The following is a 27,277-nucleotide window of genomic DNA, read 5'->3' on the forward strand; positions in this document are numbered from 1 at the left end:
CCCGCTCCGCGACCCGGGCGCGCCCGCCGCCGGCACCGCTCCGGGCCCTCAATCCCCTCCCGGCCGCCCCACAGCGCAGGGGCGGGGGCGCCGGAGGGGGAGAGCAGGCCGAGGCGGGGAGCCCTCGCCCCGGGGCTCGGTGACAGCCCCGTCCCTCAGGCTCCCGGTACGGGCCGGGGTCTGCAGGTGAGGGAACCTCCGGTGCTGCTGCTGGTGGAGCTGTCGCAGCCAGGCCCTGCGGTATAAAGCTTGTGGTAAAGCTGTTGCCGGAGGGGCCTCTCCAGTGCCCTGTGCCAGTTACTTTGATCACAGACTTCGTTTCCTTCTTCAGGTAAAGGCCTGGCAGCATTAATAATCAAGCTTATTTGTGCCCTATTAACTTTTGGCTTGAGAAAACGTTCCAGAGCATGGTCTGGGCTGTTTCAGTTCTCCTTGTCACTGGTGTGAGAGCTTTTCCACCTCTCGTCTGGTTCTTTGCTCATTGTCAAGTTGCGCTGTGTCAAAACTAAAGGTGTAATGCTCTGTCCCTATTTCATTATCTAAGTTTAAATCTTAACGGCAAGGTTATTGTTTCAGGAGCAACTGCCCTCCTATTTGTCGGCTTTCTCATGTCCACTTATACCCAACACACCATGTGATGTTTCCTGCTGCCAGCCTTGTGTGTAATAAGATAAGTGATAATGTGAGTCTCATCTTTTCCTTCCTAGAAGGAGTGGTACTCTGTAACATCTGAACACATCTAGGTGCTGCTTTAGGAAAAGCGACAAAGAGCTGCCAGAATGTTTCTCCGGTTGCTGTCCGATATCCAGTGGCGGGCAGCTCACCCCAAATGGAGGCGAATGAGCGGCTCCCAGCGAAGTTCCTCAACTACAGCAGAGCCTCATCCGGTTGCCCTGCCAGCGCAGGCACAGGTTGTCATCTGTGGTGGTGGAGTCACAGGCACCTCTGTGGCCTATCATCTTTCCAAGATGGGTTGGAAGGATATAGTCTTACTTGAGCAGGGCAGGTAAGGATTTCTGGTTAAAAACCAGACAAGACTTCTATGCACAGCAATATCTGCTGTAATATGTTATTTCTGTCTCTTCACCTGAAGTAATGTGAAGACCTGGAAATAGCCTTTTCCCTAGGCAAAATGAGGTTATACTGAGCATTAATAACAACATTTACTGCCCCTTCCCAAGTGCAGGGCTGCTCTGCAAAGGTGAAGAGTATCCCTTATGTGGTTGTGGTGGAGTAGCTGTGGCTCAGGGCCAGACTCCAACACAGCCGTGCCATTTCACTCTGCAAGATAAAGTAAGCAAGAAAACTTGTGGTTCAGAATAAAGATATGGAGATTTTACTACCATGGGCAAAACAGACTTATCCTGGGAAGAATTAATTTAAAATAATGACTTTATTTTGTGACAGTTAAAATAGATTCAGGTAGTGAGAAACAAAAAATAAACATTAATACACCACCCCTTTTTTCCCCTCAGCTTCACTCCTGCATTCCAGGGTCTTCTACCTCCCCAGAGTGCCCTGAGAAACATGGGGGTGATACAGTGGGGTGTGATCAGTACTGGGCTCCAGTGTGCATCCTGCATGCACTGCAGTTCCCATCAGGAGAACTCTAGTCTGGTCTGGGTTTTCCATGCACCACAGTTCCTTTGGGAGATATCTAGCTGCTCTGCCCCAATCACAGGTGATCATGTAAAACGATGCAGCTGGCAAAGATGATGGACCATTTTAGGAGAACTAAAAATCCATGTTATTCCTCCAGCCCCACTGACCTCTCAGAGCAGGATGCCATGTATGTCTAAAGCATTACATAGCCAGCAAAACTCTAGACATTGCAAGAGATTATAAGCAGGGATCACTAAAACATCGCCCTGTAAACTGGATAAGTGTTCGGATTATCCACTTTGTTGGAGGATTTAGTGCCTCTGTAAAATAGCCAAGGCTGTTGTGGTTTGGCTGAACAGAAGTGCCCTCAGTGAGTTGGGTCAGCTCTCTGTAGCAGAGCACATAGTTCCTGTTGAAACCTGTGCATCCTAACTTTCCCCTGTTGTTTTATATGTCTGTTTCTGCAGGATATTTGTGGTATTTTCATTAAGCAGTTTGGGGATCCTGGACATGAGATACCACTGAGACTTTAGGGTTTGAAGAGGTGTTTATTGTAGCAGCACCTAATGCCCTAAATGAGTGCTGGACTGTACATTTATCATCTGCTTTAGAGCTTCCCACCTGATACAACCTTCAGGAGTAGTTAACTGTGGTTCCTGGAGTTTGTGTGGCTGGGAAGCAGCAGGTTTTTTCTAGCTGCAAAAGAAAAGAAATCAGATACTCTCATCTGAGACCTTGTGAGTGGGATCTTTCTTTCTGAGCAAAGCAGGGTGCTGGGCTGCTTTTGCAAAGGAATGTTATTTTTGCTAGCTTGAAGCAGTATATGAACAGCTCACTAAAGATCTGCAGTGAATGAAGATGCTGTGCAGGCTCAGTCTTTGCATGCTCAAGGAGAAAGAGAAGTATTGCAGTAGCAGAAATGTGTTATGAGGAGCACAGCAAGACTGTGCTTTGGCTCTTTAGGTTGTCGTTGAGTAGGGATGTAGTAAATATTCCTTGCCCAACTGAATCTTAGGTTTAATTACTGAGAGAATATAGACATGCTAGGCTGAAAGCAGTTGTGTCAAATGGAAAAATGCAGGATAGCTTTAGCAGCAGCAAAGGTAACTTGGAATTATTGTGAAAGCAGGCTGCAAGGGAGATGCTTAAATCTAATTGCCTTGGCTTCCCATGTCCGTTTTCCATGGAGTTGTGTAGGTTTCTGTCTCTAGAGCAGCCCTTCACCAAATAGCTCAGTGGTTTAGGGACAGTTTTAGAAGAGATGAAAAACATGTGCCTGTCTATGGCTGTTGTTACAGAGTGAGAGGGACTTGCTCATACTGTAATCTTCAAAGATGCAAGACTCAAAGTTAATTTTGAGGGAAATCCTTCTTTGGAAAAAGAATCAGGCAGCACAATTTAAGTGTAAGGGTTTGGGGTTTTTTCTTCAAAAATACTTTATTTGAAAAGTGTCAGTGTTTAGGACTTGTTAAAGAGAAATTGTCTTGGAAATGCAGTGTGTTTTCAAAAGTGAGTGAAAGGAAAATTATTCTAGAGGTTGTGTCATCCCTGCATTGTCCAACTGAAAGTGTTGCTCTGATGTGTTTGGGGGAGAAGTTGCTGTGTGGTTTGTGCTTCTCGTGGAGCTGCTGGAGCAGCCTGGTGTGGAGTGTGTGCCTGGCAGCTGTGTGAGACCCTTCTCTGCACCTTCTCCTGCAGGTTGGCTGCTGGCACCACTCGCTTCTGTGCTGGCATTGTGAGCACAGCCAGGCCTGTGTCCGTAGAGCTGAAGATGGCACACTATTCAAACAAGCTCTACCAGCAGCTGGAACAGGAGACAGGAGTGCAAACAGGTACTGAAAGTGTCACCACGGAGTAATCTTTGGGAAACTGAAGTGCTGACACTGAAATAAGACTGGGGTTTTACAGTCTTAAGCCTTGCAAGTCCTGTTCAAAAACAATACACATGGAACTAATCAGATGCAAAGAGGTGTCACTAGTGTAATCAGAATGGGGAGAAGAACGAATATCAGCCAGGCAAACTGAAGGCAGACTGCAAATTGTGACAGTTTGTTTGTTGGCTGTAACTTGGGGAGGCGTGGGAATTTTCATAAGGACATGGAAAATACATTGCAGTGACTGGAGCAAGTTGATCTGCTCTGTGCACTGATTCATTTCTCGAAAAGTAAAGGTGGTTAACAGGAGCACTGAAACATAGGCAAAGCTGTATCTCTTACTGCAGTCAAGCCCTGGAAATAACCAAAAAAAGATAATGTTGAAATTCTCCCTCTCCCTCCAAAATGTTTGAGCATGTACTTGGTCGGAAGAACTTGGTCACTGAAGGTTTACTTCTGACAAGAACTTGTGATGTATAGACTCAATAGAGTTTAATGACTATACCTGCAATTAAGATGAATGCTAATTTAGTGCAGTGTTGGAGTGACATAATATCTGCTTTTAGTTGTTGAAGTTTTATTCTTCGTCATTAGAAGTCATTAGATCCCTTTTTGGCTAGTAACTTCTCTCCCTTTTAATAACTATCATGTGTGAAATTCGGGGGGGGTTGATTATAAACAGGAGTATATGAAGTAGAAGGAGAACACAATTAAAAATTAAATTGCTTTTTTTAAAAGTTCTCTCATGCACTTTTTAATTACTAGCTCATAAATGTTTAAAGTTATTTGAGGATGTGGGATTTCCAGGCTCCTGAGTAGTGGCAGCAACAAGTCTACAATTATATTAAAGCAATGAGTCTGAGATGGAAAGGAATTCAAGATCCTGTCCAAGTCTGACTTGACTTTGGTCATTGTCATAGGGTACGTGAAGACAGGCTCTATTTCACTGGCTCAGACTCAGGACCGACTGATCTCTCTGAAGCGCATTGCTTCATCACTGAAGTACGTATGAGCAGGAAATACAACTCAGCTGCAGTGTGCACCAGCTCTCCTGCAAGACAAATGACATCGTGTTTCTTATGTTCTGTGGCAGTGTAATGGGAATACCATGTGAAATTATCAACCCAAAGAAAGTGTTACAACTCCACCCACTCATCAATATCCATGACCTTGTGGGGGCCATGTATGTGCCAGAAGATGCACTTGTGTCATCTGCCAATGTGAGTCTGGCTCTGGCAACCGCTGCCTCACGGAATGGTATGAGCTTTTTTTATCTGTAGAGTGCTCTCCTGCATGATAGCTATTTTCTGCATCTCTTTTGATATTCTAACTGAGCACTGAAGACCAAAATTCTGTTATTTCTGTGAAGTTCAGATTCTTTAAAACTGTTCATTTCTGAAAAGCAGACTGATTTCTTTTTTTACATGCTGAATCTTTACAGGTTTCCTGGGATAGATCAAGCACCTGTTTGTTGTCCTTAGTGGTTATGTATTTCTCTGAAAAAGCACACACTTTCTTTTGTAGAATTGACTCATCATTACACATCAAAATGGTTAATTACCTACAAATGAAAAGGGATGGCTGAGCCTTGGGCAGTATTTAATTGAGCACATATGCTTTGGAAATGGGTTTGGAAGTGTATTAATAAATGCTGTTTGCCCAGCAGTTTGGCAAATTTGGAGTTGTTTAAAGACAGGGGGAAGGTTAAATATGATAACAGGGAATAAAGGTCATGAAGGATGAAAGTCCATCAGATTGGAAGAGGCTGCTTAGGAAGATACCCCTCATAGTTTCTTTTAGCTCAGCTTGTTTTTGTGTACTGTTTATGATTTTTTTTCCCCACAAAATTACTTATTTCCCATAAGAGAACCAGTCATCCTATCTGAAACTACAAATTTGTTGCATAAAGGAATTGTAATGGAAATAAGTCCATAGCTGGGACTTTTTTTTCCATTTTGTTGATACTGGGCATCTATTTATCACCCAGTTTTTCACACGGGGAAAAAACCTGTAACTCCTCACAGTTTCAGCCTGTACAAATTGTACATATGATATTTTACAAATAATAGGGTTTTGCTTAAGAATTACTGGGTCAAGAACAGAAATTTTGTCTCCAAGACAGAATAAGCATTTTGCTTGAGTGTAAGGGTTTAAAGCTGACAGTGTGATGCATTAGAGAGAAGGCTGATGGCATACTGACTTTGTGATGTCCTCTCCAGGTGTCCAGATTCACGAGAGGACATGTGTCAGTCATGTCACAATCCAGAAGGGTCGTGTGACCGGAGTCGAGACTGACAGAGGGCGGATTCAATGCGAGTACTTTGTCAACTGTGCTGGCCAGGTTGAATTATTTCATCTTTTTCTTTCTGTTGCTTAAGAATGTGTGCATTTCCCTCTGGTTCTTTTTGTTTGTTTGGTTGGTTTTTTGTTGTTGTTGTTTTCATTTTGGGTTTTTTAATGGTTTGTGCTTTGACTTGGTTTGCTGGAGTAGATCAAGTCATGTTACTCATCAGCTTATCCCAGTGGGGGTGTGAAGGAGGAAAAGCAGTGGTTGCCATTTGCTGTGCTCCAAAGGCTGGGGGTTAACCTGCTGAGCAGTACCTGCAGCTTGTTGGTACAGCTCTGTCCATGGTCTCTCTTCTGGCAAGGTTCACCCTTCTGGCAGAGGAAGAACTTTGCTTCAGCTGTTAGGGAGACAGCCCCTTCTCTCTCACTTCCCTCCCAAAAAATAATTGGTTTGATTTTACTCCTTAGTATTACGTTTTCTCTGCTGGAAAATGCACTTGGCAATTTCAGTTTTTCAGTTAGCAGCTGTCCCCCTTCTTAGTAAAGAATCTTAGCACAGGCAGCTAAATGCTGTAGATGCTGAACCCAGTACTGACTTTGGTCTACAGATCTTATTTAGCTTTTGTATTGTAAACTGGTACTTCTTAGTTTTGAGTTGGGGCCCCACTGTTTCTAGTTATGGTCTTAGGAACAGAAAAATAGTCTTTATCCAAAACAATTCAAATTCTAAGAAAAGGGGGAAAAATCGTGTCTGTTTAATGCTTTGGAGTCTGAACCAAGTCTTGGTTAAGAAAGCAAAATCAGAAAGGTGATCTGTGCTTATGTCCTACTCTTTTCCTGGGGCTGTTTTTTTTCTTTTCCATTCTGACCTGCACTATTTTGATTTCAGTGGGCCTATGAGTTGGGCCACTCTGGGGAGGAACCAGTCCATATCCCACTCCATGCCTGCGAACACTTCTACCTGCTGACACATCCTTTGAAGGACCCTCTGTCAAGCAGCTTACCAAGTAAGGATTCTTCAGTTCTTTTCACTTTTCTTGGTGAATTATACCTGCCTTTCCAAGGTGACCTGTAGTTTGTGACAAAAAGGCCAACCTCAGGTTATCGGTCCTCAGCTCATTTGGGATTGTGAAGTCCTCTCTGAATTGCTTTGAATATTCTTTTTCAGTGGTAGCAAGAATATCTTTCTTTACTCTTGCAAAAGCTTTTCCTGCAGAAAATTATTTTGGGAGTTCATCAGCTTAACAGGAGAATGACCTTTACTCTAGCTGGAGTAGTGGTTGTGTCTGAGTCTTGGATTGTTGCATTTCTGGGCTGGAGAGTGTGCTAGCCTTGGCACTATGTTTTCCTTGCAGGCTGCTGGCCCCAAATGGCCCATCTATTCCTTTCCTCCAACTGAAGCTAAGGCTTTACAATGGCATTTACATGTCTATGAGCTGTAGGGGCAACCAAACACTTGAGGTAATTGCTCCTCCCCCATGTTCTGGCTTTTGGATCTCTTTTTAAAAAAGCCTTTGTGTTTGAAAACTGTGGTTGAGAAGTAGAAAGCTTTACTTATTTACTCTCAGTTGTTAGCAAGATTTTCTCCTTCTAGTGAGTAATGTATACACTGTCCAGGGAATTGAGATCTCTGGATGGAGTCCAAGTGCTTCACTTTTATTTGACTAATTAAATGCCCTATCTCTCTGTGTGTGTATATATATATGTACAAATATAATCACATTTTATATATATATATGTATGTATATATATATTCATATTATATATATTCTCAGCTTTTTTGTACATAGCAAAAGTTACTATGGAACTTGTCAGGTGGAGTAACAAAAATACTTCACAAGGTACCAGTGGAAGGAGCAATCCTGTCCTGACTGCTTGTCCTCGCCCTAGTGCTGCCCATCTCCTTTGTTCTGGTGGCTTGCAGTAAGCTGGACCTGTTACAAATTAACTGTTCGTAGAATAGGAAGGGAAAGAGGGGCAGGGCAGGGCATTTCTTGGTGGAAATTCTGGTCTTGGGTGCTGTTTCAGTGGAACTAAGGCAGTATAATAGCTTATCAGTGCCACAAGGATTCTGAATCCCTCTTGTATCCTCTCACTCCTGGGAGCACTGTCTTGCTGCCTTGGGGCTCCTCAGGTTTAATTCAGTTTATCTTACTGTCCAAAAGTTAACATGTATGGCTGTGGTGGGAGCTAATGGCTTAATCTAAACTGGCTCACCAGGGTGCCACATGAGAACCAGAATGGTGTGACAGTGTGGGGCAGGCGAACTGAGACTGTCCCTTCCATGCTGGAAGACTGCTGGCTTGGCCTGGCATGTCACTAGCCCCCCATTGTTGGAGTTTGTGGGACAATGTCCTGAGACAGATATCCCTTCTCTCAATTCCCTTTCCACCTCTTTTCTTCTCTCTGCAGCTGTTGTCGACCCTGATGGCAGGATCTACATACGCAACTGGCAGGGGGGCATCCTCTCAGGAGGCTTTGAGAAAAACCCCAAACCTCTCTTCACAGAGGGACGGAACCAGCTGGAGATCCAGAACCTTCAGGAAGACTGGGATCATTTTGGTATGTTAGGGAAGAAGGGTTCCCACAGCAGTGGAACACATGGCTTCAACAGAAGGCAGAATTCATGGCAGTGCCAGCTGTCATTGATCTGTGGGAAAGATGAATGTTCTCTCAAATTCACTTATCTCTTCATTTGTCAGTAATTTGCTGAAAAAACCCTTTACCAAGGGCTGCAGTGTCTACAGGAGAGCTGGAGAAGGACTTTTGACAAGGAGTGCCAGAGCAAGGGGGAATGGCTTCCAAATGACAAAGGGCAGAATTAGATAAGATACTAGGAAGAAATTCTTCCCTGTGGGAGTGATGAGGCACTGGCACAAGTTGCTCAGTGTTCAAAGTCAGGTTGGATGGGACTTAGAGAAACCTGGTCTAGTGGAAAGTGTCCCAGCCCATGGCAGGGGGTTTGGAATGAGATGAGCTTTAAAGTCCCTTCCAACCTAAATCATCCCAGGATTCTGTGATATCTGTGTGATGTTTAAAAGCACCCACTAATGCTCAGCATGTGCTAACTTCCTCAGAGCAGCAAGGTACTACATCAGCTTCCCAGCACTACTCTTCCATTTCAGTTGATTTTTGACTGTCAGTGCCACATGCTACTCCTCTTGTGACGCAGTAGATCAACACTGTTGACCTGCCACATAGCTGTGGTATTTTGTTTCTGCAGCTCTCTTCAGCAGGGACTGACAAGTGCATTTCTATCAGTGGCAGCTGCTTTGTGAGCAGAAGTTGGTATTGTGGCTTCGTCCCACCATTGGCAGTGGTGGTTTATAATATTCCAACTGTTCTGTCTTTCTCTTCCCATTTTATTTGATTCTGTTTTTATATTCTGCGTGTATTTTAACATGGAGGGCTCTTTTTGTAAGAAAGAGCATAACATGGTTTGCGAGTCCCTTTCTTCCCCAACCCCTGGTTGGGGTAGATACCTGATAAGTTGGTATGTTCCCTCTCATCTTCAAATTGCCTTTTATTCAGGAATCCAACTTTCCCTTATGTCAGAGCTCTTTGCATCCCTTGTGAATGCACATGCCTCCATTACCCTAGGCATGGATGGAATTTGACTGGTGTTTCTTTCTGCAGTCATAGTATGTTCTTGCAGCTGTGCTTTCAGGTTAAATTGAATTATTTTATTTTGATTTCTGAGAGACACCATACTGATACTGTAAAAGTTTAAACTCCAGGGGGTGGAGCCAGGATGGGGTGCTGTTTAGTGCTGGCATATGCTAAAGGTTTTTAGATCTCTAGATGCCTACAGACTTGCTTGAAGATATTAGCTTCAGTAATGAGTTGCTCAAGCTCTGCACCCACTTCATTTTTGGTTTTCGATTGGATAAAATGAAAAGGCACTGCTTGCTGGCACCCCCAAATTGCCCAAGCTTCTGAAGCAGCTGCATGCTGTGTTCCGGCTTTGCCCTTTTATCCATTCAGATGTACTGAACAGTTGAGCAGAGTCAGAGCTTACTCAGGCAGTATTTGATCCTTTTCTAGGACCACAGTTCCTGGGGTTTGAGCTCTTGTATTACTACTTTGATCTTTGTCGTTGGAACACCTTTTGATTTTTAAAATAGTCTGTGGAGTTGCTTAAATTGGACTGGGTACGAGAACAAATCTAGCACTGATCTCTCTTTTTATCAATAAAAAAATAGCCTGTAACACCAGGCTCTTACTCTGGAATTCTAATCCTTGAGAGAGGGAAAAGAAAGAACAGGTTAGAAAGACTTTCTTATTGTAACTTCTTAGGTAATGTGAAATCTGATTTTTTTTTTTTTTTTTTTTTTACTGCTTGTGCATAAAACTCAGGAGTGTTCTTAGGGCTGAATGTTGAGGGCTTTTATCTGGAGTACTCAGCAGAGGTAACTTTGGGGCAAGAAAAGCCGAGTAGATATCTTACCCGTTTATTAACGCTCTCAAATGTCAGACTGTGAAGAGTTGCTGAAGGACTTTTCCAGCGTGACTGGGCAATGAAGCAGTGAGGAAATTCAATGAGGATAAATGTGAAGTGACGCAAATGTGTGGGGATGGTCTTGTTTACACCATGTGACATGATGGGCTTTGAACAGACCTTGGGGTTGTTGAATTAGTTCGTTTGTTCTGTGAAGACGTCAGTGCAGCAGCAGTCAAAGCAAAAGAAAAGTTAGGAATTACTGTGAAAGGAGCAGAAAACACCATTCATTATGCAACACTAAATCCTTGGTTTGCCAGATGCTAGTTCTTGTTTTATCCTCCCTGTTTCCAAAGGATATCATAGAACTGGAGAAGGCCTGGTGGAAGGGCAGCAAAGAGACTGATCAAAGCTTGGAATTGTTTCCAAGAATGAAGCAACTGAGTGGGCTAGGGAAAGGAGATGACAGAAGGGAAATAAAAGAGTTCTATGGAATCTGGAATGAGATAGGCTAGAAGGGGAACTCCTGACCACTCTCTTTTCTCATGCTGGGAGGCATAAAAAACACTTGAGCGTGAGCTTTAAAGCAAAAGGTGGTCATTCCTCATACAACAAATTTTAACACATGGGACTCCTTGTCTGTATCTGTTGGATTTTTTCATGAGGCTGGGAAAGACTGGTCTACTACTTAAAAGAGAGACAAATTTAGGGGTTTCTAAATAGAGAAAAATATACCAAATCTTTAGGAAATCCTCTGAGCTGATGGTAGGTGGAGGCTTGTAGAGTGCATGGGACAAGCATCATATACATTTGCCTGTTCGTACTCCTCACTTTGTATCTTGATGTCTGTTCCTATTGCTTCCCCTAACAAAACTGAACAGTGCTCTTGCACTGTTGAGATCAATACTGGGCTCTTTGTCTGAATCAATATGGCTGCTTTTATTGTATGCTGTGTGATCCATTTTGAGTAGTGTGATACCAGCAAGTAAAAAAAACCATTTCTGCTGTGACTGTATCAGAACATGGAAGCAGTTTCCACCTGAAGCAGCTGAAATGCGTTGAGACTGAAGGCTGTGACTTTTTGTCTCTTTATTGTCTTGGGTCCTAGCACCACTTCTGAGTGCCCTCCTGCGCAGGATGCCAGGTTTGGAGTCTCTGCAGATCATGCAGCTGGTGAATTGCCCGGAGTCCTTCACCCCAGACATGCGATGCATCATGGGAGAGTCGCCCACCGCACGGGGCTACTTCGTTCTGGCTGGCATGAACTCGGCTGGCATCTCGTATGGTGGGGGAGCAGGCAAGTAAGTGGTCTATCACTGTTGTGTGTGTAATGCTTTAGCCAAGAGACTGCTCAGATGATCCTTCTGTATAGAATGTTCTCATTGGTATTTGTCACCTCCTTCATTTGTGACTTGTGTGAAGGAGAGGAGCGGTTGCTGTTTTCTGATTATGTTCTTCAGTGTGTATTTCAAACCTATGTTGGAGTCTCCTCCTGTCCTGCACACCTCTCCTCTGGCATCACATCTCGGTGAGCAGCTGGGGATCAAGTAAGCTTCATTAAAGCTGTGTCAGAGGAGGTTTAGGTTGGATATTAGGCAAAGGTTTTTCACCCAGGGGTTGGTTGGATACTGGAACAGGCTCCCCAGGGAAGTGGTCACAGCATCAAGCCTGCGGAGTTCAAGAAGCGTTTGGACAATGGTCTTAGGCAGCTGGTGTGATTTGTGGGGTTGTCCTGTCCAGGACCAGGAGTTGGACTCAGTGATCTTTGTGTGTCTGTTCCAACTCAGGACATTCTGTGATTCTATGATTCTATAAGTTATATGATTTTTTTTAAACTACCATGAAGAGATAAAAGCTTGGCAAAGCATACATTCCCTCATCTCCTGTGCTTCATGATCCCCTTTGTCATTTGATTAAAGTCTTTAGATCATTCAAGTTGACACAGCAGTTAATTCCTCTGAAAGCAGCATGAATCTGTTGCTGATGAAACACCATATATGTGATGCCAGTGCTGACAGTAGTTTAAGACTGTCCCCTACAGTAAGCTAGGAGTGTAATAATTTCCCAGTAAAATCCAGTTCCTGTGTTAATACAGATTCTTATAGAGGCATTTACGTGTGATCTCAGCAGCAAAGTTGCTGAACGATCATTTCTCCCTCTGATTGCCATTTAGTTTTGGTGACTGAGCATTCCTTCTTCCACACAGCCTTCTTAACAAACTGCTCGTTTTTCATGCTGGTTTTAGCATCTGCATTTGTCTTCACTAGTTTATGTCCATTGTCTAATAATTTAACTCACCAGAGAAATAACTCATGATTATTTTGTTGTTACATGAAATATAGAGAATCTTTGCAGCGAGGTTCTCTTAAAATTCAAAATAATTTCTGAAGATGAAAGCACTATTTGTCCATTTATTCCTGCAGCCCCAAAATAAGCAGCTTAGCTTGCTAATGTAACTTCTCATGGTCAGTTTCTGAACTCCTTTGTTTTGTTGTCTACTGGCTGTGAACAGAATCTTCTGCTCTACTAAATTCTTAGTTCCCTGTATCCGTTAGCTCTGGAGAATGCCTTCCTCCTTCACTCCTGAAAGTGTAGCTAAACATAACTTGACTGGCACCTCGTGCTAAATGAGTGCTGTCACTGGTGGTTTGTGGCTGAGCCTACACCAGGCAATGAGAAACGAGAAAGCAGAAGTGTCGAACTCCAACTGAAATGTTTTTGCACCTTCTTTTGTATCAGAACCCAAGGATTTAACCCAATGTCAGCCTGTCCAGGCTCTGGCTTCATTTAGCCATGTCCTGAACTTCCTGCTGCCCTGTATGCTTCATCCTAATGGACAATTAGTAATTTGGAAATCTGATGGATGCATTTTATAAAGGGGAACTTTCCAGATTCTGCTGGTGTTTAGAATACTATGTTACATGTCTTCTCTCTCCCTATTGCAAGAAATTCTCATGTCCAAATTGCTTTCCTTCTGACTTCAAAGCTACACTCTTTCCCTTAAGACGTTGACTGATATCTCAGTCTGTCTGTATTTATCCCATCAGGTACCTGGCAGAGTGGATAGTAAATGGGTATCCATCAGAAAATGTCTGGCCCTTGGATCTGAAACGTTTTGGAACCCTTCAGAGCAGTCGCACTTTCCTCCGTCACCGTGTGATGGAAGTCATGCGTAAGTGAGGTCTCTGCCTTCAGCTCCGGGCAGGCTGTTCAAGATTTTCCCCTTTGCTACACTGTGTCTCCTCTGCCACACTGTGAGAAACATTTTCCTTCTTCCTGACCTCTTTCATGCAATACAACCCCTTCTCAGGAGAAGGGAAATTATGGGGGGGGTTTTGTATGCCAGCATTCTTAAAACTTCTCTAAAAAAATGCTGTGTTGTTACCTTGCTCTCTGCTGTTTCTGTACTTTAACTGATGTAGGGAAATTTGTATGTGTCTCTTTAGGATGCAACCCCAAAAAGCAATGCCAAGGTCTTAACTGGGAATATTACACTGTCTCAAAGATTGTTATTCTTTGCACATCATTACAGTGTGGAAATACCTCCACTTCAACTTATGGCTGGATGACCCAGTTATCTTGCATAAATTCAGGAAGTCTTCGTGGACATACTGCTTTCTTCTGTCAAAGTTTGCAATAAATACTTGCAGAATAGATTAGAGATGCCATTTTTCTTGTCTAACACCATGCTTTGTTTCCTCCTGTTGTTTGAATATCTGTCATATTGTCTGAATATTGTGGATGACTTCGTTTAAGTTTGAAATAGAAGTATGAAGTGCTCCACAAGTTGCATAACAGGAACAATTCCTTGAATACCAAGTTTAAACTAAAACATATGCTCGGGTACTTCCCAGAAGTATATCTGGGGAATAAAACCTTAGGCTGTTTTGACCTTCTTCCCAGAAAAAATCACTTTATATTCTGGGCATTATTCTGCAGTTGCTTACCAGTACAAACCTCACTTCTGATGGCTACAGAATCCCTCTAGTTTTTACAGAGTGAGCAATGTATTCCATCTTTGAAGTGTTATATTCTTATTCTAATCTAGTCTTCCCTACACACTCTCAGGATTACCAATTTGAGATATTACCAATAAATTCATTAAGTTATTAGCTATAAGGCAGAAATGGTGGAAGTGTTCAGTAAGTGATATTTGGCTTATCTTAAATTTTAAGCAGTTTCTGACCTAGGTAGAATATTAACATTTATATAGTATTCAAGCACCCTTAAATTATTACTCTCCACTGATAACTAAGGAGGATGCTCAGTGTTTATTAGGGTGACTTGTTTTCTAAATAAAAATATTCTATATTAGCTGAACAGATACAGAAGCCATTTGGAAAAGCTTTAATAGTTATGAAATGCTGAATTGCCAGTATTTAAGAAGGCAAATTAGATGGTTCCTGTAGCTATGGGCTGCCCATCCCAGCATTAGCTTTGTCAAAATATCTGATATAGTGCACTGCCAGGGAAAAATCCTGCATAATTAATGCTAGTCAGCATGACTTCATGAAAAATAGAGTTTTTGTTATCTTGCAGAATTGTCATGAGACTGTAAGTATCTATAAATATAAGTGTTCTGTGCAAATATTGTTACTCTCATTTTGAAGAGCTATAAATGCATCCAAACAGATTTGTGGATTTTCAAAAACAGGAAAAGGAAGATTGGAGCTCTTTTGAGGGAGTTTTATTAATGATTCAGATATTAGTAAGTACTGATAATCTGGAATAAAAGTTAAGATAATCACTTTGCCTAAGAAAGGATCTTTATGACCATTGCAGCCCTCATGTATGATCTGAAAGTTCCCCGCTGGGACTTCCAGACTGGCCGGCAGCTGCGCACTTCACCTCTGTACGACCGCCTGGATGCACAGGGAGCCAGGTGGATGGAGAAGCATGGATTTGAGAGAGTCAAGTACTTTGTTCCACCTGGGAGTGGTGAGATTATATTTTCCTATGCTTAGTGCTTCCCAATTGGTCTATGTAAGGTCTTAATTCATTTTTCCTTTGATTTTTCTTTGTATTAGATCTGCTGGATTTGGATCACAGCAAAACCTTTTACAAACCAGACTGGTTTGATATTGTGGGTGCTGAAGTCAAGTGCTGTAAGGAAGCAGTTTGTGTTATTGACATGTCATCTTTTACCAAGTTTGAAATAAGTGTAAGTACCTAGGAAGAGACCACTTGGTAAAGGTGACCTTTAGATTATTATTGCCTGCTTTTGCAAAAAACTCAGTGTTCTATTGAGGATAGATAGAGGAAGTCACACTGTATGGCTAAATTCAGGTTGTACTACAGTATTTAGCACAGATTGGGTTTTGTCTGTCAAGGGCCCAGTTTATAGAAATATCATCTCAGTCTATTCATAGGATTTGACCTCTGGCACTGTGCCACTGTTGTATCCTGTTACACTCGAGACGTCAGTGTCACGATCATCACAAATTGAAATAATTTAGGCCAGGATGTTGATGCGATCTTAAGCTGCCCCAGTGGATTTGTTTTGCTCAGGCAGCTTGTCTGACTTTGTCTTGCTTTTGATTCATGCAGTCCACCGGAGACCAGGCCCTGGAGAGTCTGCAGTATCTCTTCTCGAATGACCTGGATGTGCCAGTTGGGCATGTCGTGCATACAGGAATGCTTAATGAGAAAGGAGGGTATGAGAACGACTGCAGCATAGCCCGGCTCAGCAAGCGCAGGTGGGTGTGCTGACAGCATCTTTAACCATCACCCTTTGGGTGCTTGAGCCTTTAAGGACTTCTTCAGGAAGATCATAAACTTTTGTCACTACCCTGAACTAAAGTCTTAGTTCTCCACTAGTGTTCCTAATTCAGTAACTCAAGTGAAAGGGAGCTTCTGAACTTACAAATATTGGGGAAAAGAAGCCTTTTTCTGGGATTACAGATGATAGATTTCCTCAAAATGTCAGACCTTCAGATGTTTAATTTCTTGATTGAGATACAAATTGGTTTTAGCAGTCACTGGAGTTTATTAATTTAGATAACCATTTAAAGTACAAACTAACTCCTGACCAATGTCCTTACTGGAATTGTGCATTGAAAATACTACTTTTTTATTATATACATTTTCATTACAGTATATGTGCTTAATTCTCAGTTCTGCAGTCTTTTTATCATTCTTTTTGTACTCTCTCATTCAAACTGACGTGATTGCAGGATTTTACCCTTAGACTACCCAGTTTGGGCTCTCTTTGGCATCTGATAAAAAGCTTTCTCATTTTTAAGAACTTCATGGCCGTGTCCCAGCTGAGCATTGGATTTATTTTTCTGAATGGTTTTCTATGTGTGTTTTCATTGTATTGGTGTGAAAGCTTTTTGTTGCTTCTCTTTCAATTAGAAACAGCTTTTCTTTCTCTTTCCCTTCTGTCTGCATTCATGTATTGCTTGAAAGTATTGTCCTTCTCTGTGTGAAACCAGTAGCTTCCCTCCTTGCCTAGTCATTTCTACAGATGTTGATGTACTTTAACCCACAATTTATATCAGACACACACACAAGCAGCACATTTTCCCATATCAAGTGGAGTTCTGTTTTTGGAAATTGTTAATAATAACCACCATTGTGTGTGAACAGACTTGTGCTAAAACAAGAAATTGCTGTGTGAACCATCTCTACTCTGTCAGAGTACAGAGAATCACTGGTGGTGAAGAGCTGCAAGTCCCTTCTGCAAGCCAGTTGTGACCTTTGAGATACTCTGTCAACTTTCTGCAGAACTCCCTGTGTTCCACATCTAGTCACTTCTTGTCACCAGACCACTGGTAATGTTTGATGTGGGGGATTTCTTTTCATGACAGATGTGATGGCATCGATCCAGAGACTTTAGCTGTGGTTTTCATAAACCAGCTGGTATTGGTCTCCTGTTAGCTTGGAAATTGCTGAATGTCTCAAGTAGTTGATGAATGAAGAATGAACTGATTCACTTTGTGGTTATTCTTTAATTGTTTCTTGGGTTTGATTTGTCTGTCACAGCTTTTTCATGATTTCTCCCACTGACCAACAAGTTCATTGCTGGGCCTGGCTGAAGAACCGCCTGCCCGATGACAGCAACCTGGTCTTAGAGGATGTGACCTGGAAGTACACAGGTAAGAAATCACTGAAAGCAGACCTCCTCAAAATCCTCCTCAGACAGCTCAAAATCACAAATGGTGTCTCATGCTGCATGCCAATTAGTTGTTTAAAGTGCCTGGAGTTGTGATTTAGTCTCCTTTCGAAACATTTTGACGAAAACAGGACTTCGGAGACTTTTTTCTGGCAAGCCATGAGCTAGAAGACAGCATTCTTTTACTGTAGACTGTCAGGAGAGATTTTAATGACACTTTCCTCTGTAATTAAATGTAAACATACCTATTAGTTCAATAATACTTCAGAAATTGGAGCAGCATGTTAGACACCAGGCAAGACTTCTCCAGTCTCATCCTAACATTGTTTTGCTCCCCTTTAGCTCTCAATCTGATTGGCCCCCGTGCTGTGGATGTCTTGTCAGAGTTGTCCTACGCCCCAATGACTGCAGAGCACTTCCCCTCTCTCTTCTGCAAGGTGAGTGATTGTGCTTCTATCCTCACTCTGCTAGGTTTTCAAAACACGCATGAAAGGAGAGGAAAAATGTTTTGGATACTTGGGAGGAGAATTAAGATTTACAAGAGGGTTTACTGCAGTTACTGTGCTAGGCTGGTAAAGAACTCAGTAGGCTCACTTATCTTTGGGTTGTGTTTGCTAAATAGATAGGTGAATATGCATTTGTTTTCAGTATTCCTCTCACAGTAGACTTGTCACTATTTGATATCTTGACACGTTTCATGTAATCAACTATGAAGCTGTCAGAGGGGCAGCTGGGATTGGGGGCTCTGACATTGTCTCCTGTCAACCTGTTAAAAGGCTGAGCAGATAGTTGCTGTTCAACTTCTGTCTTGTGTCTAGAATACAACCTGTGCCCTGACCTAGTTCCAGGGCTTATTGCCAAGTGTCCAAACTAAGACGTTGGGATAGTGTGACATCACTATTTGAATTTGGAAATTTGAACTTATTGCAAGTATGTGGGGGTGGCAAAGGGGAGAGAGGGCTGGGCAGTGTGGATGTGTTTCTTCTGTGCTCCTTCTGGATCTCTGTGCTGTGTTCCAGTTTGGATGATTTCACCTCCTCTGATTCTGCAGGAGATGAGCGTGGGCTATGCTAATGGCATCCGTGTGATGAGTATCACTCACACAGGAGAACCTGGCTTCGTGCTTTATATCCCCATAGAGGTAAGAGTGCACTGCAGCCTGAGCTAATTAAAGCAGTTGCTTGCATGCCTAAATCGGAAACTTTGTCCAAGTTGACTCCAGGTGATGAGATGTCTGATTTGCACCACAGGAAAGCTGCCTACAGGCACCAGGGGGCGTTTCCCTGCTTAATATTGCATCCCAGTGGGGCAGAGCTCTTGTGCTTCAGTGGTATTCCTGGTGGTGTCAGATGCTGCTGCTCTCTCCTGGTGCCAGTGTGTGTTTCACCCTTCCATTGCAGTATGCCCTTCACGTGTACAACGAGGTGATGAACATGGGCCAGAAGTACGGGATTCGGAATGCCGGTTATTACGCGCTCCGCAGCCTGCGCATTGAGAAGTTCTTTGCATTCTGGGGCCAGGATCTGGATGCTTTTACTACTCCTATGGAGTGTGGACGCGAGTTCCAGGTCAAACTGGACAAGGTACACCACCTTCTGCACTGGGGTTGCTGAGAGAGCAGAACTGGACTGAAAGGCTGCCAGCCAAGCTGATGGATGTGTTTTTATGGAGCTGTGTGCAATAGCTGTAACATATATCCTTGTACTTCAGAAGGCTGCTAGAAATACAAAAATGCTCTGTCTTCCTCCTTCCTGGACAACACTCCCTGTGCCTCGTGCTGCTTATGTGTGCAGTGCCCAAAGTGGCAGAGGTGCACTGTACCTTACAGAATCACAGAATTCTTTCTTCTCTAAGCTGTTTTTTCAATCTGATGACGCAAAAGCCTGCCTGCATCTGGCATTTAATTATGTTAAATATGACGCTAGGCCCAATAACAGGTGTTCTCTATTCTTAATAAAACAGGGAGTTAGTAGAACAGTGTGAAGTTATATCATGCTTTTGTGGGAGCAGGTGCTGTTGCTATCACTGTCTTGTTTTCCTTCTTCCATCTTTGTATGAGCCAAAACAAATGCTTGTATCAATTCAGGAAAAGAATGTAATGCCTAAGGATAGAAATTTCATATTAGTTACAGTTTCCCTGCGGTTTATAAAGAAGGGTAGACTTCTGGAACAAGAAAAATGGAAAAAAATGGAATGGAGGCATGGTTCTCTCTAGACTGAAAATTAGAATGATTTTTCTAAAGTCCAGCTTCATAAACAGTTTTGTGTCTTTTGACATCTGGAACAACAAACATGACAGAAAACCTGTCTGAGCTCAGCTTCTTGTGTATGGAGGCAGCTCATTTTGATAGGGCATGAGTTCCAAGAGTGAATTGCCCTTGTTGGCAACCTGGTCTGCTGCAGCTCAGCAGCTGCCACAGTTTGTGTCCCTCACATCAGCTGATGCTCCCTTTTCCCCACAGGGAGTGGAGTTTCTAGGCCAGGAAGTGCTGTTGGAACAGAAGCAGAATGGGGTGTACAAGCGCTTTACCATGTTCATTCTTGAGGACCATGACACGGATACGGACCTCTGGCCCTGGTGGGGGGAGCCCATTTTCCGCAACGGCCGCTACGTGGGCAAGACCACCAGCAGTGCCTACAGCTACACCCTGGAGCGCCACGTCTGCCTCGGCTTCGTGCACCACTTCGATGAGAAGACGGGAGAGGAGCTGGTGGTGACGACTGACTTCATCAACCAGGGAGAGTACGAGATCGACATTGCTGGGCAGCGCTTCCAGGCCAAAGCCAAGCTCTATCCCTTCAGCTCCCTCTTCACGCAGCGGCGCCGCAAGGATGAGGTGGAACTGAGTGGCTACCAGAGGGAGTAGTGCTGAGTACACTAGACCCGCCCCTTGTCTCAAGCTGGAGTCTTCTCCCACCATCTTCCAGCCCTTTCTCCTCACCTCATATATTTCTTTCTTTTCCTTTCTTGTCTTGCAACTTTTAAACTTTTTCCAGTGTGTTACATTTTGTATATTTTAAACCTCTAATTTTCGAGCTTTCCCAACCCTTTCTGTCTCCTTCCTTCAACCCTTGCCAGGCTCCCCTGTGCCCCAGTGGATGAAGCACAGTGCTGGACATGCAGGGATGCCTGTGTAGGAGTGAACCCTGCCAAAGGCCCTGGCCTTCTAGTGATGGGGAAGGGTTGAGGTGATCCCCTGAAGACTGCACCCTTCCTCTCTCCTCTCCAGCATAAGGCATGGGACAGCAGTTCTTTGCTGCCTGTGGTTCAGATGATGGCTGACCTCACCCTGCTCTCCACATACCATGTTGTAGAGGGGTTGGTGTGTCCATGCACACAGCAATAGAACGATCAGCTACCTCACTGGCATGAGACAAAGCATTGTGTGAGCACAGCCTAGAGACAGGTTTTGGTGTTGTCCAGCCTGTCACGGCCCTCCTTTGTCCACCATTTTGGTTTTTCCCTAGCAGGGAGTAGATTTAACATCAGAGTATTGAGATGACAGTAGCGTTGGTAAGTGCGTTGTTGGTGGGATTGGATTTTTTGTGTGGGGTCACTGAAACTAAATGGCCTTCTATAAATATAGTCAAAGATCAACATGTGCATTTCACTTCTATAAAGGAATGTTGTTTTTTCTTTTTTATTAGCAAGAATACTGATTTCTAACAAGGATAGATGTTAGTGTTTAATGTTAAATAGCAGTGTTGAAATGCTGTTTCTGTTTAAGCTGCACAGTATACAGTCTCTTGGGGGATTGTCTTTCACTTTGTTTATGTGACTTGGTCAAACTCATCTGGCAAGGTTCGTGGAGAACGTGTGTTGGGTTGGGGAACTTGAGCAGCAGGAGGGAATATTATCTTGTAGTTTTAGCTGCCCGTGGTTATTTTGAAATTGTAGGAAAAGACACAGCATTTATCTCACCTGTGGTGTGAGAAACACTGGGTTTTCTACTGGTGGTGAGAAAATGTCTCAGCATCTTCTGCTGGACTCAAGAATTTGTCTTCTGTTTTCCTCTTCAAATCTGTTGCACTTCTTTGTCTCTCAGTAGTACCTCAGCTGAAGGGGTTGAATAAGGAAGTGAAGGAAGCATGGTTTTGGGATTATAAATTGCTTTTCTTCAGCACTGCTCTTTGCATCTGGCTTCTCATACAGGTGCTCCAGATGATGCAGCTGGAAATTCACCCCTTTTTCAGGTGCCAAAATACCCAGTTCAATCACTAATGGTAAACGGCAGAGAAATTGGGGAATGCTGAATTGCCTTGTGCACATTTTCATCATCTTCTTCTTCATGTTTTGAGCACAATCAAAAACCAAGACACTTTTCATTTACTTGAAAAAGATTTGTTAAATGTTTTCCCTGCCTCTGATACCACTTACTCCTCATGGTCTTTCTGCTTCAGCATCTGTTTTGGACTTCAAACACAACCTTGCACTGATGTCTGCCCCGTTAAATGTGGTGAACACTTTCTCTATGGTCTAGAACCATTTTTAGACACTTTATTTTCCTGTTAAATGGCAAGCATCAATAATGTAAATAGGAACTCAAAACCTTCCCTGGTTCTTGTTTTAAGTTTGCTTTCGGCTGCTTTAGTTGCTTTAAGCTGTGCCTTCAGTTGGGTCTGAGGCTACCAGTTTGGGAAATCGTAAGGGAATTTAGGATTTGAGCATTTGGTGTACTAGGAGTTTGAATGTATATGTTACTTCTCTGAGCATGCGTTCCTTTGTCTCTGGTGAGTTCTACTGAAGTGTGTGGCTTCTTCCAGGATTTGAAGCCTAGTTCTGAATTGACATGCAAATCACAGTTTCTGAGAAGGAGTGACCAGCTTTTTAAAATCTCACAGCCCAGAGTACTCTCTGCAGCTGCTGTAGGTGAGGTTCTGCTTGTTTGTCATTTCTTCCAAACTCCCCTGTTACTGCTCTCAGAACTGAAATTCTGCCTGATGTGTTAGAATTAACTGCTTAAATGAAAGGTTCATAAAGCACCTAATAGCAGTTAAAACTCTACAATTACATCTTGTGTACCTTTCCTACTTAGAGAGATACCACAATCCCGTTGTTCCCATGCTGGATGTGTGTGCCAGGGAGGGCCTTGGTCCTTCCCTGTTGGTTTTATGGGACACTGCTTCACCTTCTTTATCCACAGAAACAGGCATTCAATCTAAGAAGGAGTTTTGTATGTGATATTAGGATGTGGAGTAGCCCTTCTGCTTAGGGCTCTTAGAGCTTCTTAGAGCAGCCCTTCTGCTTAGGGTTTATTGACCATTTGTTGTGGCTGAGTAAGGCGTGGTACTCCTTCAGGAGAAGGCAAAGTATGGGGCCAAGGTGTACTGAAGTTTGTATTGAAACTCCCAAAGAGAGATTTTAACTCGAACTGTTCAGTTCTCTGCAGACTTAGAACTAGGTAAGACCAAACTGGAAAGCTAGCAGCATGCTGTCCTTTACCAACCACTTGTTCCAGCCACATTATATTCCTCCTTGTGATTATTTTTCCTTTTCCCTAATTTATAGGTGCCTGCTAGTTCCTCAGGCAACTTTTCATACATGTGTGTCTCTTCTCCAGCAGTTCTGACAGTAAAATTGTGTTTTATGAGCTACTTTTGTCATTATGTCTGCTAAAGTTCATTTTCTGTCTGAAAGGTTTATTTTATGTCTAGATCTATTGACTTTTCCATACCAAAAATAGAGAGTGGAAATAGTTTTCCACCATGATGGTAGATGTAGCAACACTTGGTGTAACGCTGTGTTTGCTGTTTGGGACTTGGCTGGTTTGGTATTTGTCAGTCTTGCAGCTCATTAACGCCTACTCCAACCTTCTCTGTGATGAATTCTGTTCTTGTTTTATATCAGAACCTGAGAGGTCTGTAACTGCTGTTCAGGCTTAGTCAGTTTAATTTCTGGTGTAGCTATTTTTAAACTTAAAATGTAAAGAATAGTTTGTCTTTACCAACTTGAACACCTGTCAAGAGAACGGTTGGATCACGTTTTAAAATAGTGATAACTGAGCTGGGGGAAGATCCTTCTAGCGTAGTGTTTTCATCTTGAGGTATTAAGCAGTGATGTAAGACTCTAATCCCTTTATCTGATGATTAAAGTATAGTGCCTAAAAAAAGAACAACTAAATCTCTCGAAGAGTTACTACGTTTAGTACACCTTCAAATTAGAAAATTAAAAATCAGCTCTCAAAGCTGCTGTAACATTGTCTTTACCTCTTTATCTGTAACATTATCTTTAACCTCTAAGATGTAAAATAACTGGGACTGTAAAATTCTACATCCTGATTCTCATCATTACAACTGCCTTAAAATGCTTTTTTGCTAAAAAAGGTGGTTTGTTCTCATTCTGCACAGAAGACTATGAACCTTGGATCGGGAAACACAAAAATAGCATCCTTCTCTGTGGAGTAGAAGGGGAAATGGCCTCATTCTGTGCTGGAGCAGCAGCTGCAGGTCTGCTCTCTGCAGCTTATATGTTGTTACCAGTTCTCTGAGTCTTGCTGTCCAGAATGGGAGCAGCCCTGTAGATTCCATTCATACGGGCATCTTTGGAGGGAAGGTAGCCAGAGAATCCATCTAAATGTGCATCCATGGGAAGGGCTGGCTCCAAGTGCCATCTGGAGTCAGGGGAACTTATGGGAGACATAGCACTTCCTTCCATTAAATGATTTTTACAGAGATATTATATTGTCTTAACCTTGCTGTGTCCTTTCTTAAGTTCTCATGTTTTGAGTAAAACTGGTACTTGAAAAGTGTATTGTTCATATTTAATGATCTGAGGATAACATTAACAGTCTATTTCTAGAATTATGTTTTCTGTTTCAGGAGGATGTGTTACAGTCATTTTCACATCCATCTTTGCCAGACTTAGTTTCTATTTGTTTCTTCAGTATCTAGATTTTACAGGCCTTGTTTGACAGTTTCTTATTTTGTGGCAAGGAAGGGAGGTTGTCTGAAACTTCCACTGCATCTCTACATCTTGGTGTAAGCTTGGATTCCTCCTTTATACTGTTGCATTTGAGTTGCCATCGATCATGTTGCTCTTCCTGTAACACCTCTAAACTCTGCCTCTGTAGAATTTCTCATGCACAAGGTTCTTCTCTTCGTTTTACCTGATGCTTTGTCAGTAGAGCCAGATTGGCTTTAGATCTGTGTCTCTGCATCATCTTAAGTTATTCAACTTTTAGATGGTGCTGATGCCAACATCAGAACTCCCAGGCAGGTTTGTGGTTGTAAATCCCATCATTTAACCCTCCCTTTCCGTGTGCTGAGATTTTCCTGCTGTTCTTAACACTTCTTCAGTCTCCTTCCTCAGGTGACTGAGTGCATTAGTTCCTTTTGCCATCAGAGAGTGAGGCATGGGAAAATAAAAACTGGTGGAGTGGCTGAGCTAAGGTGAAAGAAGAGATGCAGTGAAAGTTTGATCCTTTGTTACTCAACTCCTTAAGCCCAGCCTTGGAGAGATGATCAGCTTCAATTCCCAGCTCAGGGAGCATCTTCCTCTGCAGCTGGACAAGAGCTAGCTAGCATGGCTCTAGGCAGAGTTGGGATACATTAGCACTTGTTTCCCAGCACACATTTGCCCCTCTCATTGGGATGAAGGAAATGGTTCCACGTAGGAGAAGTAGGGACTGCGTGCACTTGATTGCCTGGAACACTTTAGTCCTGGCACATTCTTGTAGCTCTAAAGGTACAGCACTGACATCACCAACCTTATCCTTTGAGCATGTTTGAACCAGAATGGTGACATTTTGGGAAGAGATCTGTAAAAATGAGGTAGTTCCCATGTCAGGATAGTGGGGAGTTGCTTGCAAGGGCAGAAGTAATTTTTATTTAAAACACAACTCTTGGCTGCTGATAATGGTGAGCAAAATGTTCACAACCTTCATATTTGTCTTCCCAAATGAGTTTATTGTAATACTGGGTCAGAATAGTTTTTGCCTATTTCAGGATGTTTTCCTGATTTAAACTAACTTTTCCTTAATTGATTGTTTGTATTTCTATTAAAAGAAAAAAAAAAAGCATTCAGTCATGGAACAAAACTCAGCAAAGGTGGGGGCTGTCATCTGATGATTTCAAGCTGTCACTAAAAAGCATTTGAAAATTTTCTTTGCACTTTAAACTTTCCTTAAGTATTATGGCTGTAGGAGTGTGCTTATAGCCCTTGGCATGAGTAGTCCTTGCATTTGAGAGATGAAAAAAAGACTGAATATTTATAAATGCCTTAAAGCTTTAGGTGAGGTGTTTGGGCACTGGCTGTGCCTGCCATTTGATTTCCTTCCTGGAAAGCTGTGTGCCCAGAGATGGTAATTTTGAGCAAGCACTGGGGAGCAGTTGAAGCTGCTGTTGCAGTATGAGACTGGAATTTGTATGGAGCTGGGAGCCTTGTGCCTGTCCAGCTGCTGGGCTGACACCTCTCTGTTTGTTTCCCCCCTCCAAAATGGATTTATTCACTTTTTCCTTGTGATGTAATGGGTTTTCTTCTTTCTCTGAAGAAGCCTGGGCTGGTGTAGAGTATTCTGTGGGTGTCCTGTTGCATTAAAGGAAACAAAATTCTCTGCTTGAACGCTTCCCTGCTGTACCAGCTGACATTTGCAGGCAGGAGTTGGGAGAAGCAGGAGGGGAGGGGATCTGCTGCTGCCTTGGTGTTTGCTGAGATGACTCTGAGACTTCTCATCTCCCATTTGTCTCAAAGCTGGGCTGGATTACGGATGTCAGGCTGGCTTCTGGATTACAGCACAAACCTGAGCTGCTTTGCAGGTGTGGCATGCTGGGCTGATGTTCTGTTAGAGATTCCACCTGCTTGGAATAAGGAATCCCAGCAAAGAGGAGCAGTACGTTATAACGAGGACAATGTTCACTTTAATGTTTACTGGTTTGTTTATACTGGTTAACAGTTGATCTGCCCACAGGGATCCTTGACACCTGCTACAAGCTGAGCAGATACTTGGGAGTTTCAGCCATCCCAGCTAGGACCTGATCCATTTTGTGTGCATGGAGAAAAATCTGTGCTGTTGTGTTTCATCATGGCACTGCTGAGATTTTTTTCCATGCTAAAATTCCCTGCTTTTCCCACAGTGGGACAGATCTGACTTCTTCTAATATAACCAGAGGCAGATTAGTATCTCTGAAGTCCTTGACAGGTTCTGCATATCGTGGTCAGGTTTGCAGCAGGACATTTATCCAAACCCCCCTTCATGATTGTCTCCTGAGACCCGATTTTAAAAGGGCTGGGAAGATTTCTGGTGTGTGCTGCTGCTGCTGGAATTTTAAGAACAACTGAAGTTTGAACCTGTGAAAACACTTTTCTAGTGCCTTATGCTTGTGAATGTCATGCAATGGATGTAGCTGAGGTGGGACAGAGCAAGGAGCAATGTCAGCAGCATGCTTCCCCATCCACTGTGGCTGTTTCCCTCTGCCCTTGCAGGGCCCTGGTGCCAGCAGCTTGTCTCCAGCAGCCCAGGGAAGCTCTTTAATCCCTTTGTGGTGTGTGGTCAGAGAAATCTCATGCCAGGTACTCTTCCTTTGAGGGGAACAGTGGTCTCACCTCTGCTGAGTTTGAATTTGGAGGAATTTAGGAGAGACAAAGCTGCTCTGATTGCCAGACCCCCTGGCAGAGGACATGGACAGTTGTTCCCAAGCACACAAGTCAGGGTGAGTTTGCCACTCTCCACTGAGGCCATGTTGTAATGTATGCTGTATTTATATCATGCTTGATTTCATTTCATATTTTGGTTGGCTTAAATGTTGCTAGGTTTGTATATTAATAAAGAGGCATTTTAACTACTTCTAAATTTTGCCATTAGTTATGCAAGACCCTTGTGTGTCAGAATCCAAATGCTCCTGGTTGTGTGGGTGGGATCCTGCAGGGACACTAGGCATGTTGAAGGGTCCAGCCCTGGGAGCTGGAGTGAGTTCTGCTGCATCACCCTGGGGAAATCCCTTCCCTGCCTCTGCCTGTATCCACAT

At 43.0% G+C, this 27,277-nt stretch overlaps 1 protein-coding gene across 3 annotated transcripts; it reads left to right on the plus strand.

Annotated features, from left to right (window-relative positions):
- Positions 1-84: 84 nt before the first annotated feature.
- Positions 85-27,096, plus strand: PDPR (pyruvate dehydrogenase phosphatase regulatory subunit). Of its 3 annotated transcripts, none has more exons than XM_042779623.1 (18): positions 85-331; positions 708-1,006; positions 3,301-3,434; positions 4,397-4,478; positions 4,570-4,733; positions 5,696-5,817; positions 6,652-6,769; positions 8,175-8,324; positions 11,309-11,501; positions 13,248-13,372; positions 14,983-15,138; positions 15,228-15,361; positions 15,748-15,896; positions 17,185-17,297; positions 17,657-17,751; positions 18,366-18,455; positions 18,715-18,897; positions 19,777-27,096. In XM_042779623.1, exons 2-18 carry the CDS (start codon positions 780-782, stop codon positions 20,179-20,181), a joined length of 2,640 nt encoding a protein of 879 aa, XP_042635557.1. In that variant the 5' UTR covers positions 85-331; positions 708-779; the 3' UTR covers positions 20,182-27,096. The 3 variants fall into 3 exon arrangements, with proteins under 3 accessions (XP_042635557.1, XP_032925253.1, XP_032925254.1); XM_033069362.2 differs by having other exon boundaries at positions 711-1,006; XM_033069363.1 differs by lacking the exons at positions 85-331; positions 708-1,006; positions 3,301-3,434; ... (3 more) ...; positions 6,652-6,769; positions 8,175-8,324 and having other exon boundaries at positions 11,322-11,497.
- The last annotated feature ends 181 nt before the right edge of the window (positions 27,097-27,277 follow it).

The sequence above is a fragment of the Catharus ustulatus genome, chromosome 11, assembly GCF_009819885.2.
Source record: "Catharus ustulatus isolate bCatUst1 chromosome 11, bCatUst1.pri.v2, whole genome shotgun sequence".
Classification (NCBI taxonomy): domain Eukaryota; kingdom Metazoa; phylum Chordata; class Aves; order Passeriformes; family Turdidae; genus Catharus; species Catharus ustulatus.

What these genes read in the sequence shown, in the direction of transcription:
- PDPR (XM_042779623.1), top strand. Translation starts at nt 780, where the DNA reads ATGTTTCTCCGGTTGCTGTCCGATATCCAGTGGCGGGCAGCTCACCCC. An exon ending in TCTGTCAAGCAGCTTACCAA is followed by an intron (nt 6,770 to 8,174) that starts GTAAGGATTCTT and finishes TTCTCTCTGCAG; the next exon opens with CTGTTGTCGACCCTGATGGC. An exon ending in TGTGACCTGGAAGTACACAG is followed by an intron (nt 17,298 to 17,656) that starts GTAAGAAATCAC and finishes GCTCCCCTTTAG; the next exon opens with CTCTCAATCTGATTGGCCCC.